The following is an 18,861-nucleotide window of genomic DNA, read 5'->3' on the forward strand; positions in this document are numbered from 1 at the left end:
ACAGGGATTTTTCCGTGTTTGTCTGTCCTCATAGTGTTTTGTGTGTTATTGGAAAGGACTATCGTCATTTGGATGCCCACCTATCATTAGTGACTTGAAAAGGAAAACACTGAAGACCCCTTTCCTTACAATCCTTTTATTGGACCTTGGTGTGTCCAACTCAAAGCAGGAGAGGGGAAAATAATGAAGCAGGGTCTGAAGGAGTTGTGGAGCGGCAGCAGAGCGAGTGCCTCAGACTAATAAGAAAAGGTGACCTAGAAACCCTGATTGGCAATCACCACTCTGTCGGAAGCCTGCAGTAATAATCCTCACTCTAATTGGATTAGATTGAAAATGAAAGGGTTTTTTCCCCCCAACAAATACCTGAAATTAATAACCAGCTCAGGCCCGGTGCATCAGTTACTATTATGAAAAAACCTGAGAATTAAATTGCTCCCTAGGCACTATATCAAGGGTTTACAATTTCTTCTTTGCAATTCTTTTGAGAACACTGAAGGACCCTTTGGGGCTGCAAAAGGACTGATTTAAAGGATTTACAGACTGGTTTAAAGATACAGACTGCTTCCTCTAGAAATGAAGCAGTGCAGCAGGAGACCTTTGTACTATTACTATGCTTTTTCAGAGATTTTATTAATTTAATGGTGCAAATTCTTGCTAGCTTTCAAAACCTCCAGCAATGAATTTCCTCCATAAACACTGCTCATTTCTGAGAACAGAGTGAGGAATCCAAGCTTGGAAAATGAATGTCAGTGGTTCCCTTCATGTCACAGCACTCTTCTACTTGGCATCTCCTCTTTGGGTCTCAGGAAGGGTGGGACAGGACAGGACGTGGACCAACATCTGTCTGATCAGCAGCTCCCCATGGCCCCGCTCAGGGACACCACAGGAGCTCCCACAGGAACACGCACTGGGGAGCTCCCACAGGCCCACTCAACATTTCCAGAGCCCTCAGAAGGGCAAATGGAATCTCCAGGACCAGAGATCACCAGGCTGGAGCTCAAAGTGACACAAGGGAGCCTGGCTGGAGGCTGGACATGGAAATGGGAGGGCAGAGATGTGAGAGGTTCAGTGCATTCATTTTGTTCCCCAACACTTGTGGTCTCTGTTGAATCACAATATTTTCCTGTATCAGAAGTTGCCATTAATTCAGTACTGCATGTTCCTGTTCTTTCAAAAGCACTGAGAGTGGACACATACTGTAACACCCCTGACTGCCAAAGCCAGGGTTAAATGTTCCTGCTATCAGAAGTGTTTTGATCTCAGTCAATGACAAACCTAAAATGTTTAAAATACATTTGCAGGTTAAAGCACTGTTAATACAAACAACCATTTTAGTTACACCCAGCTTTAGGCATGGGCTGGACAGACTCCATTCCTCCAAGGCTGTACTTACTTGTAGCCATCTCTGATGAAAGTGGCTGCAGGTGGCAATGGAAGTTGTTCAATTTTCGGAGGAACAGCCCAAGAAGGCCTGAAGATGCAGGCATCTGGAATCTTCAGAGGTAGGAGGCACTGGCTGGGCAGGATCTTCAGTGGAGCAAACAGGGAGGAGCCCACGAAAGGTTGAAGTGATGGAACTTTGTGCACATACGAAAAATCCTGTAACATCCAAGTGACCTTGTCACAACAATGTGGTCAGGTTGCTCTTTAGATATTTATTTTTAATTCAAATCTATTGTACTGTTTGAACTAATATTACCTTTTCCCCCCCCCAAATGAACTATATTTATTCATTCTACAAAGGATTCAAGAGCAGTTCCTTCAAGGAAACTCAGCTGAGGCTCCTGGTTATGCTGAGATGCTGCACAGCTTTATGGCAGGAGGTTTCACAATTGGATCAGGCTCATTTCAGACAAGCTGTGCTTGAAACATCAGTAGTGCACTATGAAATTTTCACACTACCTAACTTTTAGCACCTCATTTAGGCACTTAAAAGATTGATCTTTGCAAGACTTCTGTACTGACAGTGGGGAGAGGCTGTCAGAGTGTGAGGAACCCTGAGGTGCCTTGAGGCAGCCTCTCTGAATAACCCCCACCGTGGGGGTTCACATCACTTTAGCAATAACAGTGCACACTTTGCACATGCCAATCATTACACAGAGTATTAAATACAAATATCTAAACCATCCAGCAAACACTATATTAACTATCAATGAAGTTCAGCCCAGCTGGGCTTGCAGTGACAGTCAGGTTTGCTTGCAGAGATTGATGACAAGAACTTCAGCCAGAGTTTTAGAGCTATTGCAGCTCTTTCAGGAGATCAGAACTAGTCCTTCTGAGGCACTACTGCAAAGTAAAAATGAGTAGGAAAACATTAACAGCAGTCTCAGTATTTAATATCTCATTAGAGCTTTGCATTTTTCCCTTGCACCTTGTCAAGCATTGAGGGATGAGGAATGTGTGGATTACTATCTCCAGCTGTGGAATGCTCAGCACAAGGAATCTCCTTCCATGCTCTCAGAATGATCAGCAATGGGTTTAGTGCTTGTTTCCCCCGCTGGTGTGTATGAGCAGCTGTGACACACTCAGAAGCCAGTCAACTGTGCTGTTGGAAATGTTCTCAGGCAGAATTAAAATAAGTATTTTAATACTCCTATAATGGTTGGTGAGGGAGATTAAAATATCTTTGGTATCAATGATGCCCTGAAATCTGCTCCCACTAAAAAACCTTCAGCTCAACAAATTCCAAGACAGACTTCTTTTCCAGGCCCAACTTATCCTGTTCTTAAACAAACAATTTACTGCACAAGCCAAAGAGAAAAACCAGCAAGGTTTGTGGCAAGGCAAAGTCTTACAAACCCTATAAAAAACTTATTTCAGACTCCTCTAATGGCATAAAAACTTGTGGATGCACCAACTCAAGACAGGAAATAGAGACTGCCCTGGAGCACACACTGAGAAGGCATCTCTTGCCAAGGTGCCTCCAAGTGAGAGCTCAGGGAGGAAGGAAGGAGAGATCTGGCAGTACCGAGGCAGGCTTGCCCCATGTCCTGGTGTCCAGGAGGGTTCTCCCTTCAGGAGGGACACTGGGAATTCCCTCCCACCTCTGCAAAGCCCCTTTCTCCACAGAGCTGCTGGGACAAGCTCCTTGCCAGCTCAGCCCTTGGCAGGGGAATGAGCTGGGAGTGCCGGGGTCTGACTGGACACACTGGACTGGCACCAAAACATGGGAGCACAACCCTGGAATGCTGTCCCACAGGCTGTCCTGCTTCCTGCCAGGGACAGGAACTCCCTCCTCTCCCAGGGACAAAACTGAAAGCTCCTGTGGAAGAAGTCACCCTGTGGGATTTGCCAGGGCTCCCCTTGCAGTCTGCATGAGGGATGCTATTCCTGCTGCCAGGAAAATATCCTACTTCACAGCTAACCACATCATTTACACTGAACAAAGGCATCCATCAGTATCCTCACACCAACACAGCCACTTCTTGTCCATGTCCAAGTGTGTCCCTGGCTCAGCAATGCAGACCCCTAAAAATCAGCGTTCAGTTAATTCCAACATGGGCACAAAGGAGAGGGAAGGAGGTGGTGCTGGGGAGAAAGAAGGCTGCTGAAATAGAAGGAACAGGCTGTGGCACATGAGGGACAGGTGGGTCTGAAGGAGAAAAATTAGGCTACAAAATCAAGGGCTGGGGACTACCAGGAAGCCAGAGTTAGAGTGGGCATCTCCCTTGCTATTCCCCATGTACAGAGCAGCTTGCTGCAGAACAAGGTGCTGTGCATTTCCACACAAAAAGTGTACTTTTTATTAAAAAACCCCTCAGGCTGTATGCATGGAAATATGGCAACAATACCTTCTGGCAAAAGTGCCGAAAGGCAGCCCCAGAAGTTCAGGGATGCAGGATGCACACAGGCAGGATGGTTTTGCCCTGCTCCTACCCTGTGATGGAACAATGACACAACCAATGTACACCGGTGCTGATGCTGGGTCCCTCCATGGGATGCTATGGAGAAATGGCCACACTGGGATGTCACGAGAACCCAGAGTCCCCAGCCACGAACAGCTCTTACTGAGACACTACAGGACTCGAGAGAGGAGAACTAGGTGACATTACCTGACCTGTGTTATACAGAAAGTCAGATAAGAATGGTCCCATCTGGCCTTAAAACTTGTGAAGTAACATCAGCTGAAGAAGAAACAGAGCAAGTTCAACCCCTGGGCTTTCTCAGAGAGTTTCAACCCTAACCAAAAAAGGAACATTTCAGAGAGATAAAGGCAGCCTTTCTACGTGCACCACTTTATCCCACTGTGTGCCCAGCCTGGCAGCAGGGAGGGGGGCACAGCGAAGGGGCCACAGAGAAATTATTTGAAGAAATGCATCAATTAACAGCTCCTTAGGCAGGAGTGTGGTGTTTTTCCATACATGTACATTCTCTCTGTTCGGCACAGGGCTCATTTCACAGACAATACTGTTTGTTTCCTGAGAACACCCAGAACCATTACAAACACAAGATTACAAGAAGAAAAATGCCTACAGTTAAAATCAGGGAAACAATTAAAAAGCTCTTTTACTAGAAAAGAATATTTTTCCAACTTCAGCCTGACAGGTTCTTTACATGGGTCCAGCTCACATTTGTTAGCTGCTACACACACTACACAGGACTCGTTTATAAAAATCAAAGTGTGCATAGAGGAGTTTGTAAAAATCCCACATTTCTGGCATGTTACCTTAATTTCTTCAGGTTTAGGGCTACCTAATCCATCTTCTACCTCCATTTTAAACTCAGCCAGCTGTGTTGGAACCATGTTGACCATAGGGCTCTCCATCATTCCCAAGGCAGTCACAGTCTCTGAACTTATTCCATCTTTATAACTCATCACTGGGGAGAAGGCAGGGTGCTGTTCTAAAGAGGGTGGTGTTGGGAACATCCTTTGGAGATCTGCCACAGCTGAATAGGATGAAACAACACAGTTAATCATTAAAATAAAAATTCTCAAGGAAATTCAATAAAACAGAAGAGACCAACTGCATGCGAGCTCTTACTTCATCAGTTAAAAACTAGCAAAGCTCCTCCAGACTTACTGGGGTTCTGACAGCAGTGTAAGTCTAGACCAAAAGTTAACTCCTAGGGATAAATTCCCCAAATTCCTAGGGATACTCTGCAAGGTTATTGTTCAGCAGAAACAATAACCTGGTAGACAGACAAACAAATGTACAGTTTACCAGCAACTAATAAATCCTTCCTAACTGGAGAGATGAATTGACATTAATGCCAAGCTCACCCCAGTGACTGCTTCTCAGGAGTCACAGAGGAGTTTCCTCCCTTTGCCAGAGCTGACACCGAGCCCCAAAACCGGAGGCCTGAGCTGGATTTCTCCACTCAGTCACTGTAGCCTCATTTGGTCCATGGCAACACAGCTCCTGCCACAAACACGGGCAGTCCTGCCTAGGAACAGACTGCCAGGCAGCCTGAAGTTCCAGTGCCAGAGAAGCCACAAAATTATCATTTTGCATCACAAGACATTAAGCCAGGAAAATCCCTGACTTCTCAGGAAATGAACGTAATGGAATCATCCATTGGCTGTTTTTCTTCTTTAAGCAGAACAACCAACCCCGACAGAGATGCCCCGTACACTGTAATGCAATCAAACACAAATCACACCAAGTCCTGCATGTTCTCCCCAGTTCCATTCTGCTTCCTTCCAGGTACAGCCGATTTATTTTGTGTCACATTCAGCATAAATGCTCTATTTTCCTGACTTGAATTAGGACTAATCCTCTCTGAACAAAACCATCACTGGTGAACCACTGTAATTAGAGAAGGGTGAATTCCCTCAAGTGTCTCCTCTTAGATACTTTCTCTGACAGATTTAATGCCCAATCCCATTTCCATACCCAAGCTGATGGGACACAGGGACATTCTTGTGCTCAGTAACATCTGCAGCCTAAAGATGACGGAAAATTCATAAATCAATATGGATGGATTTCCGACTGGTAAACACCATGTTGTGGAAATCCAAACAGGTAAGAAGAAGTACTGTTCTCAAAAACTTACAGAAAAATGCAGAAATAAGTGATGGGATTACAACTGTATATGGATTGTGAGTACCTGCACTAACAGAACATTTGTGTAGTATGCTGCAGCCTCAGGATGTGTCTCCACTCTGCCTTAACAGAGCCAGCCCTGCATGTGATGCTTTTGTGCCCAGAAATGACACAACCAGGCTACTGAACTCTTTAGACAAAGTGAAACAAATAGGGGAAATCCTCTCAAAATGCAGTTCTTTTGGTAATAACTGCCCAAGCTGAATCCAAAGTCCTTCACAATCTGGAGCAGCAGAGTAAACAATGGGCTATGAATTATTCCCACTCCGTCCATATTCTTTTCCCCACTCTTTCAATATTTGAATTTAAGACCTTAGTCTTGTCCTGATACAGGATGAATCAGTGCTGACAGCAGGTTCAGCACAATGGAAGAAATTCTTTTCCAACAACATTAGTATAAAATACAATGTTCAAGCTGGCAGCTGGATTGGCTCCCTGTTTCTCAGCAGAGAGAGGTGCTTTAGGCACTGGAGAGGGGACAGGGAGGAAGGTGAAAATGAAGGGTGGCCAGTAGGAATTTATGATGCTGTACAAGGCACTTCAGCTCCCCACAGACACTGCTCTGCCTCGACAGCTGGTGCAAGGCCACAGCTACAAGTGGAGTGTATCTGTTTAACTTCACACTACATCATTTTCTCACCTCTAGCTCACTCCACTTAGCAAAATTCTGCAGTGCAGATTCATAAAAAAGTTTAATTACAAAAAATCCCCCAACCCTACAGCAACAGGCAACTATCATCATTCATTTTCATGTGTGTCATGCTTGAAAAAGCTTTGCATATTTTAAAAAGCTATGGATCAACTAAACCTGTCAAAATCCAATCTCTGTATACTTCAGACTTCTACATTTGAGTAAATCAGCACAGCTTTTATGGGTCCATAAAACTCTGACTCATCTCCTTCAGACTGGTTTTTTTCTTCACCTCAATTTGTTCTCATTACCAGCTGAAGTTAATGAGAAGGCATTAAAGAATGATTTGCAGAGAGATTGGATTTCTGCTTATAGTGGCCACAGAAATCAAGCACTCTTCCTTCTCACCACTAAGTAATTTGTCATTTGATTCGTTACTATTATACCAAAAATTCTCACCTTCCTCCTGTCCCACAAACACAGACACATTTCTCCTTCATCTCAACAGAATGCCACCTATACCACAATAGAATCAGAGATCTGTTCAGGCTGGAAAAGCCCTCTGAGATCACTCAGTCCACCCACTCCCAGCACTGCCAAGGCCACCATTGCCCCATGGGCGACATCCACAGGGCTGTTAGATCCCCCCAGGGATGGGGACTCCAGCACTGCCCTGGGCAGCTGTGCCAGGGCTGGACAGCCCTTTCTGTGAAGGAATTTTCCCAATATCCAACCTGACCCTCCCCAGCACAGCCTGAAGCCGTTCCCTCTCCTCCTGTCCCAGTTCCCTGCGAGCAAAGCCTGACCTGCCCTGGCCACACCCTCCTGTCAGGTGCAAGAAATGCAGCAGAGCCCACAAACCTCAGAGTACAAGTCGTCATTCCCAACAGCTGTTGGCACAGTCCTTAGAAAAAAGCCCTATTATTTTAATCTAATTTCATACAATTTCATCAGTTTCCTGCACTCCCATAACCTCCCTTGTCCATGGGCAGGGCCTGTACAAGCATCGCTGCCACAACCACCTGTAAAAGGTCTACACCGTGCCTACAGTTAGAGCCCAGCCCTTTGATTTTGATCATGCACTTCCACATCCAGATTAAACTCTGAAGGTGATTTTAGTTTTAATTTGTCACATGGTTGATGCAATTTTCTTCTAAGACAGGTTGCACCATCATGGCCAATTGGTAAGCCATGGCTTTAAATTCTTTGATTTCATTAAGTAGAAGGATTTATACTTAAAGAGGGATGTGGTAATGGTGTAAGTGCCCAACAGTGGGCTGAGAAGAGAGGGGAGAGCTTCCAAAGAAAGATTTGTAACAAACCCATCCCATAGTTCCAGACTAAGACAACAATGCCAACAGAAGAGCACCTCAAATCTCAGTAGGCTCATTAAAAATCCGTGTCTGTATTACCACTGTCCTCATTAAAACCTGGCAACTCCAGCACAGGTGCACCCTCCGTGAGCCCAGCGCCACGGCAGGGCTGGCACAGCGAGGCCTGTGCGCGTGGGAGGGCTGAGCTGTGCCCAGTGAAGCCCTGGTACTCACTGGGGGGGTAGGGAACCGCGGTCCGGCCGTCCTTGCCCAGCGGCCGCTCCTCGGAGCCCGCTGCCAGCAGCTTGGAGGAGCGCAGGGCTGGGGACACGGCCTGCAAACCAAACACTGCAGTTAGCACAGACTGGCACCTCTCAGGGGCACTGCACCGCAAAGAGAACGGCTGCTTCTCTGCTCTCCCACCCACTGCCCCCCAAGGTGTCTGGATTTTTCCCCCTCTTTCAACACTAAAAAGAAAAATATTTCCCTGTCTATATACCCCCTCATAAATTGACGCATACATGTAACTATGTACTTTTATATTTCTATACACACACAAATTATATTCAAAATTTTATCACAAGCCCTGAGCTTGAAATGCCTGAGACTGCTCTACTTGTTGTTTCCATCTATGGATTACTCCAAGGTAAGAATGGGAATATGACACTGCAAGTAAGCCCAACACATGCAAATGTTAAGACATGAAAAACATTAGGGCTGTCCAGGCCAACTTCAGAGAAAAAAGTAATTTTTTATTTTGACAGAACAGTCCTCTGGTAGATTTGCATATTAACTGTGGCATCTGAAGTGCAGTTTGTGTGGAACCACAGCAAGGAAACTGGTGCACTTGTAAAGTCCTGCCAAGAAAAAGGCATTAGACTTTTAAACATCCTTATCTACTACTAACAGTCACTTTAGGATCACCTTTTGTGATTATGGCCATATTAGATTATGCTTAAAGATAGCGACTATTCAAATCTTTGCCTTCCCTGGCAGTTTCCCCCTCTCATAACTGATACAAATCTGCATTTCCTTTTTTATTTCCTAACATGCAGCAACTATTTCTCTTCGCACTGAAATAAAGTGCTTGGAAGAATGAAAGGGAACATGCTGTAAGGCTGAATTTATTTTTCTTTGGTCAGGTTCTCAGACAAGGTAAAAGAACTAATCACCAGTTAATAAAACTTGGATCTTTTCCACAACTTTCTAACACAAAATTCTGACAGAAGTCCAGGACACAGAACTAGGTATAATGGATTTATAAAGCAACTGCATGGCTCTCCCTATGGAAGCTCCTTACAGCCTGTCCATGCAGAACAGATCTCCTGAAGGATCTCTCTCTTTGCCAGCAGTCCTTCCTAGCTAAAATCCAAGCCTGCCTACCTGGAAACCCTCTCTCCCATCTATTAAGGATAATCATTCCCAGCAGGATTCCTGGTTTTTGGCCTAGAGGATACTCAGTCCCACAGAGACTCACCCCAAGCTCATCCTCATCGGAGTTGTCGAAGATGTTGTCGAGGTCGTGCAGGGACGGGGCCAGGTCGGTGACCTGGGTGAGGCTGCCGGAGCCGGCCCTGCCGGCAGCGCCGTCCTGCCGCGGGTCTGGCAGCCAGGGAACGGGAAATAAACGGGGGCACCGTCAGCAACAGGGCAGCACAGGCGGGGACACAGCAGCACCTTTCCCAGCAGCACTGAGCACCTCTGCTGTGCTGGAGCCTTGCAGGCTGTTCAGCAACCACCGAGGGTCAGCCGGGAAACAAGGAAGGAGCTGCTGCTTCTTTAATATGCTGAGATATATATATATATATATATATGAAAAATTGTTTTTATAAGAAAGACAAGGAAAATCAAGTTTTTTCCAGCTTGGGAGCTGTCTGTTGCTCTGACGTTACAGACAAAAGTTCAGATGTGATTTTTCCCTCAAGATGTTATGGCATATGGGTATTTTTGCTTTGCAGACTCAATCTAAGAGCTTTAACTCACCAGTCTTAGGAGCGGAACTGAAAATGGACATGGCATCTTTTCCATCAGGAACTGGTGTGGAATGGCCTGTTGGGGGGATTTCCTTGGTACCAATCACATCTTCTGACTACACAAAAAATTAAAGAGATTTCACAGATATGAATTTAAGCTACGCAAGAACAAATGTTTTCCTACATCCAGCCAAACCTAGGGGTCTGAGTTAAATGTAAGATTTACAGAGGATTCCATGGACATCATTCAGCTCTGATAGCCAGTCCAGGTAATTAACCACCTCAAAATCTCCAGGAAAAAACATGTTTTGAAATGTTTGCTTGCACAGCCAGACATTGAAACGGCTCCTTAAAGGATAAGATCATAAGGAGCATCATGCAGGTGTCAATAAAAAAAAAAAAAATTAAAAATTATATGAAAATATAAATGTAAATATAAATATGTGTATGCCTGATTTCGTTCTGTGGAACAGGCTTGTGTCTTCCAGAGAGCTGTACAGCAAATGCTGTGCTACAGGATAAATCCCACAAGAACATTAATGCCAGAGACTCTGGATTTACACCTTACCTTGTTCTTTTTCAAAGGATCTTTCTCAGCCCCAAGTTTGCATTTTTTATTGACAGTGAAGCTGTACTTGATGTCTCCATCTTCGAAGGTGTAAGGATCACTGGCGTCTCCCCAGCCTTCTCCAGGGGGTTGTAGTAGAGGCAAGGGGTCAAGATAGTTCAGGGTCTGCACTGGTTTCTGCTCTTCCAAAATTTTAAACCGTTTATTAGGTTGTGCTAAGAGCCTGAAGTGAAAATAAACAAGCAAAGACTCCATGAAACAAAACCAGCATGATCTGTAGCCGCCACACAAACACAGCCCATGGATCACTCCATCCCCCTTGATCAAGCAGAAATGTTTTTTTCCTCAAATAAAGGATGTATTGGCTACATTTAGTATTAAATACCTTACTGTATTAAGACCTACTTTGGGACAATGAAAGAAGAATAAATTTTGTCACTATGTAAATGAAAACATTTTCCAGCCTTCCCAGGCTGTACTTTTCAGGCTGAAACCCTTTTCAGCCGAGCAAACTCCATTGTAATTACCAAACCAAATATTCTTTTAACTCAATAACTCTTCCTCAATTAATTTTTGCTTAAACATTTCCATTAACCACTCTCTCTGGTGCATTTTTTAAAATGCATTATCAGAATGTTAGAGTAATTTTTAGGCTAGCATAAAATACAAAAATAGGTCACAAAGAGATTGATCAGTTCTTGTAGTGTCCAACAGAAAGCCAGATATGGAACAGGAAAGCATCTGTAATAGTGTGTTTCTATTTAAGTACCCGGTATTCTCTCCAGCATCTGTGATGGGCAAGTGAAGCCTTGGCCTTTTTCATTTGAAAATGAGAAATTAGAGTTTGGTGATGATTAAAAGCCGCCACCCCCCTGCTCGGTGTGCACTCTCACCTTTTCAGTGCAGTGCTGTCGGGGTTGATCTCCATCCTGCCGTCATACCTCTCACACGGCAGCTCCGGCGGCCGGAACTCGGGGTCGTCGCTCGAAGGGACACTGTAGGTCCTCCACATGTCCACGGCCTCGTTGCTCTGAGTTATGCCACAGTACAAGGCTGTCTCACTGACCTCTCCCATCAGAGGTAGCCTCTGTCCCACCAGGACTGTCCTGTCATCTAAGCTGGGCAGTGGCTGCAGCTCCAGCCCGCCGCCGTAGAGTGCTGGGTTCACAGGAACGGAAGGGGGGTCCAGGTTCTCCGCCTCCTGACCTCTGGGCTGGGGGCTCAGGGTGGGAGGCAGAGGGGAAGTGGGGGAATGGGGTGAATCCATAGGATTCATATTAATTTGCTTGCTTGGATTTCTAGCAGGTAGCGAGAGCGTCTTCTCATATTTCCTGGAATTCGGGACTTCCAAAGCGGACTCCATCCCGGCCAGTCCCAGCTTCTGCCCGGATGTGTCCTGCTCCATGCATAGCTCTTCAGTCACCGAGGGCCGATGGTGAAATGGCATCAGGGGCCTTTTTTGCAGTTTCTCTCCCTTGTCCTGCCTCTCGGTGGTTTTGTGCTTTGAGGAGGCAGGAGGGGGCAGTGCCGAGGCCGCCGCTGTCCCCACGCCGAAGCCGGGCTGGGGCAGCGTGGGGGGCCGGCCCGAGGCACCGGCGCAGCGCTGCTTGAACACCTTGTGCCTGGAAAAGGAGCAGAAACCACTCACTGCACGGGCAGGGCAGTTCCCTGAGCCCAGGGGAAAGCCAAACCCAAAGAGCAGCACTGAGAAACCTCCTGGCTGCTCCTGATCTTTTAACAGACTTTTAATTTCTGCCTGATGGAGGAAGTTTGAATAAGTATTTTAAAATATTCAAAACAAAATAATGCAGTAACATACAATCTTATTACTGGCTTCATATGGCTTTTCTGACTTTGCATCCAGCATCTTTGAGACAGGGAAGCACAGGATTGAACTTCAGCGTCTCAGGTACTGCTAAACAGTATTTTCATCATACTGGTGATGGTTCCCAAGGATGTGACAACAGGGAAATAACCCTGCCCATACGTTTATTGGTCTTTTTTGTTTTTCAGGGGTTTTTTGTTTAGCTGTTTATTTGATTTTATTAAGCTAAACAGAAATTGAAAAATGTGTTTGTGCTTAACATTGAAACCTGTTTAAAAATAAACATCATTTCAAAATGAATCACTCCATCCCTATTTTATGAACAACAAAAGGACAACAAAAGCCCATTTCAAAACAAGTAATGTGCTTTTTACTTGAAAAGATAACCTACATGATCACCAGTGAAGTGGATTAGATTGGAGACACCCAACCCTGTCTAAGGGTGCAAACACGTCTTGTGCTTGCTGCCCCTTTCCCCTGGAAGCACTCGTGCTGTGTGGGGTTATCCCAGCTATCCATAGGGCTTTGCTGCTCCCAGGACACGCTGCAGATTCCCTGCAGCAGCAGATGGTCTGTGGCTGCAATCACCCTAATGTGGAGCTAATGCCCTGGTAACTGGGGATTTGCCTTAAGCATGTTCTTGTAACATTTCATTGCCTTAATTCTCCATCATTCACCGTATTTTAACTGCAGAGAATTATTTCAGACATTCTGTCCCTCACACACCAAGCTGGGTCTGCAGGAGACTGAATTTGATGCTGAGTACCAGACAGCCCTTTGAGACTCCAGTTCTAAGATCATATCTTGACATTTATCCAGTACATGGAATGGGCACAGAAATGACTAAAACAATTTCTATATGAGAGTAGCTGCTCAGGTTCTGCAGCTACACAGAAAGTACTTATTGCTGTTTGAAATCAGGTACTGCCTTCATTTTAAGGATGATGTTTCCATTTCCCAGCTGCTGTGCTCACCAACTCCAGCTGGTGAGTTATGATGCAGTTATCACTGGAGGAATGAACAGAAAGTGTGAAATTGCAAGTGCAGCTGAACCTATCCATAAAATCAGGCGCCCACTGCCCACTATTGATTCCCCATGCTTTCCAGGCAGAGCTGGACCTCAGTTTTCCACAGGAAACACTTGGTATTCTAACAAAACATTAATCTGTTCCACATTCTTGAGTATATAAATACAAACGATGTGTGTAATCGGGGGGAAACAGCTGCAGAAAGCACCTCTCACTTGGGATAGAGCAGGGAGTCTCCAGGCTGAACATTCCACCCTTGTAGGATGCACAACCCCTTCATCTCTTCCTCTGACTACACAAAGAAGAACTGCATGCTTAAGGAATAACTTCCTTTGGTAAAGATGCTTTTTATCACCCATCTTACAAGTAGATGGTGACCTTGGGAATCAAGAATTTCAGGACAAGCGTTTCACAGAACTATTTCACTGCAAACTGGGGTTTTTTCTAGCCCTGTAACATCTCTCTGATAATTCTAAGAATGGTTCAGCAGAATTGGTGATGATGGTTTGCCTTTCCTGAGTGAGGAGCTCCGGAATTCTAACCACTCACCAAAGATGACAGATAATTTAATAACTTCCTAAAGTGTTTGTGTGAGTGAGCTGTGAATTCTTTCTGATCCAGTGACAGTGGCTGACCAGGCTGCAAAGGTTTAATATTCTCTTGGGTGGGTTTTGTGCCATGGCAGATTGACCAGAGGCACATGAAGTGATTTGTAGGGATGTTTTCCCTCTTCCTCCAAATATCAGGATGCTCACAAGCTTGGGCAGATCCTGCCCTCTTTACCACAAGCCTTAACCACTTAACCAACGGCTACGGCTGTGAAAAGCTGCAGGATGAGTTCATTGTGAATGGGAACTTCTGGAGTCATCCTGGCCCCAATACCATCATTTTCCCACTTGGATTGACTCCTGCAAGTGACAGTGGGCTGAGATGCAGATTCATCCCCCAAATGTGACCACAGGTTTGATATTACAATTTCCTTTTGTCTCAGCTAAAGCATAACTCCCTCCTGCAAGTGTACCTCTGTCTGAATTAAACAGGGCTCTCCCAGTATGACAAATGTGTATTCTCTTCAAAGCTCACCTGGAACAAGAACAACTGACTCTTTGGACTGGATCCACAAAATCCCATGAAACGCTATTGTTAGGAACTTCCTCTTCCAAATTTGCAGCTGTAATTTGATTCCTCCTGAAGAAGAGAAAGTTATTTTAGTAATCACCACCTTTTGTAAAAAAAAATTTTAAAAATGTACATGCATAAATTCATGTATGTTCCCCTCAGATAAATTCCTTCCTTCTACCTGACCTTTGAAATAGACAGCAGATCCCTGTACTACTCTTTAAATTTACAGTTTGATTTATGTAGGAGGAAGGTCCCAGCTCTGCATCAGATCAGTCTGTCTGGAGTCTGAGCACAAGACACAAGGGGAAAGCCATTTAAACTGATTCTGGAAATTAGTCTGACATACCCAATGAGGAAAGTGCATGGAAATAAGGAAGAATAAATATTTCAGGGCTCACCATGATACACTTTAAATCTCCAGTACTAAAGGCCTATGATACTAACATCAATTTATACACCCTTGCCAATTGAAGTTTTAGTCCAACTCATGTAATGCTTTACAAATACTCCCCTTAGAGCCCTAAATATCAAATATATATGATCTGTTCTGCAGTCACCCAGCTTTCAGTGTAGTAGCAACAACTGGAGATAGAAGCTGCCATCACTAAATCTGAGAGCACCTGGCTGAAGCACATCCTATGGATGCATGGCCTCAAGGACTGGCACAATCAGGCTACACAACTGCAAATACAACGGGAAGTGTCAGGAGCTCTCAGCTGAACACAGTGACAAATTTTCTTTGATAATACCACATTTTCCTAGATAATGCTGTTTAGCACCATTAGTTCTGATTACTAGCAAAGGAATCCTGTAAGGAATAACATAAAGCCAAAACGACAACAATTTTAAGTGCATATTTTGTGTTATAAATAAGCAAACCACGAGGACTGCTGCCATACTTGGACTGTGCCCTGTTGAGGATGCATTCCTTCCACACACGGTGAACCATACGGTTGTGAAATTTTGGAGTAATCTTGCTTGATTTCTTTGGACTGTGGACACTGACTGTTCCCTCCTGCACAGCTGGATGGCTGATGCTGCTCTGAGAGCAGCCACTTTCTCCTGCAAGAGAAATGAAGCATCAATGTCAGACCTGTTCTTCATATTCACAGTTGATTTTTTTCCTGGAAGGCTCTTAGCAGGCTGCTGGCTACACAGATGTGCACATTCACTGGGGAATGCTCAGAGCATCCTTACAGAACACATTTCAAAGCAACGCTTCCTTCGAGGTAACAAAGGTGGCACTGGGTTGTACCACAGACACAGGCAATGGAGTTGTGCACGTACTGCACCTCAGGTGATGTGACGGACTCTGTATATTATACATAGCTATCTGCATAAATAAAAATATACTCCCTAATAAATGGAGGTACTTTAGATAGCCCCTATAGCCTTGGATTGAATCACTAAGAAATAGTGCAGACAGAGCTTTTTCACAATTATCCTGGACGTTAAACTTGAATTTATATAGTCTTTGGTGAGTTGCTTTAAAGACAAAGTTTATTATAATATAATAAAAGCATCTATTAAGAAAACTAATAGTTTATGCACACCATTTCAAAGCAAGGATCAGTTCTTCATACTTAGTATTAAATCTCACTGAGGAGATGAATGGATCACTGATGCTTTCCTACAGACACGGACTGGGAGAGCTGGGGGTGCTCACCTGGAGAGGAGAAGGCTCCAGGGAGAGCTCAGAGCCCCTTGCAGGGCCTAAAGGGGCTCCAGGAGAGCTGGAGAGGGACTGGGGACAAGGCATGGAGGGACAGGACACAGGGAATGGCTTCCCACTGCCAGAGGGCAGGGCTGGATGGGATATTGGGAAGGAATTGTTCCCTGGGAGGGTGGGCAGGCCCTGGCACAGGGTGCCCAGAGCAGCTGTGGCTGCCCCTGGATCCCTGGCAGTGTCCAAGGCCAGGCTGGACAGGGCTTGGAGCAGCCTGGGATAGTGAAAGGTAACCCTGCCTACGGCAGGGGGTGAAATGGGATGAGTTTTAAGGTCCCTTCCAACCCAAATCACTCTGGGATTCTGTGCCATTTCTTTATAATATGCTTGAGTTGAAATACCAGAATCAAAACTGGCTTCGATGAGATTTTCCAGTTGAGATCTACATCACTACAGAAATTTCCATCTTATCACCAGTAGATAACACTATTAACACAGCATATGATATTCTCAGTACATATTTTCTGTATGGTTATCAAAGAGATAACAAATGAAGATATTCAACATGTTTGAGAGCCTGAAAACTCTCTGCACTCCATTCCTTCCAGTGATGCAGAAGCCTTTACCCACTACTGTACGAGCAGAAGCTTCTCTTCCTGCCCCACAATGTGTTTGTGTTCAGCTGAACTGAACTCCATCCTGCCAAGCCCGAGCTGCAGCAGCAGAGGGAGCTTTGGGTCCGTGTGGCCTGGGCACAGAGTCCCTGCTCTGGGCTGGGGATGGAACAGCAAGGAGGGATGTGCTGCATTTTCACAAGGTCACACCAGGGTACAGAACACTTCGTCCTCCTGCCTGACGCAATCCAAGCAGCCTCAAGTGTGAGGTGCTGAAGGGACTCTGCTGCACACCACTGCAGCTAACAGGGACTCCTGCTGCTTGCCACCAGGTGACTTGCAAAACACAACTTCTGAAATGGTGCACGAGCTGCCTAACCCTGTATCTTCTTTCATTCTTCATGGTATGTGTTTCTTTCTCCAGCTGGATCTTCCCTGCTTATCTTTCTGTAAAGTCAAACCCCAAAATCCCTGGGCATGCTGAGGCTTGTGCCTCTAACCGTGTATTTCACTGGCTTTCCAAGGTTCTCTGGCAGTGGGAACTTGACAGATGATCAAAAAACCAGGTCAGAACTTCAGAACTGGCAAACGTGCCCTCCTTTGGAGAAGGGGAGAAGGAATGTGTGTATACAGACAAATATCACGTGCACACAGAGGCATCACATGCATCAACAGCAGGAGGAAAACAAGGATACGTCTGATGGGAAGGGAAGGACAAGAGGCATGAGAGGATAACCAAGGAGCTACCAGGGCTTTCAAGTTACATTGGGGTGCATTAATTGTTGCTTTCTATAATTATGCAATATTTTTATACTATACAGCAATTGACAGTGTGAGCCAGAACTGCACAGCAGGCAAAACCACTTTGTTCTCACACACTAATTTTTATCCATGAACATCCCTGACACAGTCCTGGAGCACACATAGATACCTGTGTCAGGTAATGGTACAATGAGTGGAGGACACAGCAGCCCCTCACCAGAGGCTACCACCCATCCCCTGTGGTCCAGACTGGTTCCACTGGTGAAGCCGTTCCCCAGTTCCAGCAAGAATTTGTTTTGTTACATACTTTAGACACAACCATGGAAAATATGATTAAAAGAGAACTGAAGAGATCATCTAGTCCAGTCCTTGCTTTAAAGCTGGATCAACATATTTAACTAATCTGTGTCTTAAAAACAACCTTACGAAATGCCCCCCACCAAACCCATCACCCTTCTGCTAATGGAACTTCTGTAGCTTCCCAACAGCAAATTTACTCCAACATTTCATTATCCTTCCTCAGAGCAAGTTTTTCCTCCTGTTTAACCTAGTTTTGCTTTGCTCCAGTTTAGATACATTACATACTGGTTGCAGAGAAAAGCCCATTCTTGTCCTTCAAATTCTACTTCTCTAGAATAAACCACCTCAATTCTGTCCCTCTTTTCCTGGAGGTCCTGTTTGCAAAATCCAGGATCACTCCCACTATCCTTTCCTGGACTCCAGCCAGTTTTCAATAGTATTGGGCAGAACCAAAGTGTTATTCCCGTGCCTCACACTAATCCAGTTTATGGATTCCATTAGTGATTCTGGACTGCATGGCATGTTTTCCCAATCCATTTCTCCAGTTTTTCGAGGTCTTTTAAAATGGTTTTGATAAAAAAGAATCCTTTCATTGTTTGCTGGAGAGGCAGCCCTCTAATACAAATTCATACTGCCCTCAAACAATAGCAGAGATCAAACAGAAGCCGTGACTGCCAGATTGGACAACATGAACACTTTTATATAAATGATAGTTTATAAATATTCAAAAATAGAATCCCCCTTGTGATACTGTACAAGTTTAACAGGGTTCTGAAAAATTTAAAAATACAACAGCACATTAAAATATGCATCAATACTTGAACAGAGATTGTTATTTAAATGTTGATTGTCTTGCTTCAGTTAGTTATTAATTGGCTTTTTGCTTATTTTAACTCTCAGTTCCTTTGAAAAACACAACTCCAAGTGAATTCACATCTCACATTCTGACTTATTAGCAGTAAATACTAAATACTTTGATTGTCTTCATCTATAGGCTCTAATCACAGACAAGTGG

The 18,861-nt window shown here is 44.7% G+C and overlaps 1 protein-coding gene across 2 annotated transcripts in view; it reads right to left on the reverse strand.

Moving 5' to 3' along the window:
- Window positions 1-18,861, reverse strand: part of MED13L (mediator complex subunit 13L) — a 179,354-nt gene that overhangs the window by 25,316 nt on the left and 135,177 nt on the right. The window contains exons 8-16 of one of the 2 annotated variants that reach the window (XM_048323262.1): window positions 15,404-15,566; window positions 14,466-14,570; window positions 11,423-12,151; window positions 10,530-10,752; window positions 9,972-10,077; window positions 9,466-9,590; window positions 8,223-8,322; window positions 4,667-4,887; window positions 1,394-1,599 (exon numbers count right to left, since the gene is read on the reverse strand). In XM_048323262.1, the coding sequence (XP_048179219.1) occupies window positions 1,394-1,599; window positions 4,667-4,887; window positions 8,223-8,322; window positions 9,466-9,590; window positions 9,972-10,077; window positions 10,530-10,752; window positions 11,423-12,151; window positions 14,466-14,570; window positions 15,404-15,566 (1,978 nt within the window). The remainder of the gene's footprint in view (window positions 1-1,393; window positions 1,600-4,666; window positions 4,888-8,222; window positions 8,323-9,465; window positions 9,591-9,971; window positions 10,078-10,529; window positions 10,753-11,422; window positions 12,152-14,465; window positions 14,571-15,403; window positions 15,567-18,861) is intronic. The other variant, XM_048323263.1, reaches the window with a different exon arrangement.

Source organism: Corvus hawaiiensis, chromosome 18 (assembly GCF_020740725.1).
Source record: "Corvus hawaiiensis isolate bCorHaw1 chromosome 18, bCorHaw1.pri.cur, whole genome shotgun sequence".
Classification (NCBI taxonomy): domain Eukaryota; kingdom Metazoa; phylum Chordata; class Aves; order Passeriformes; family Corvidae; genus Corvus; species Corvus hawaiiensis.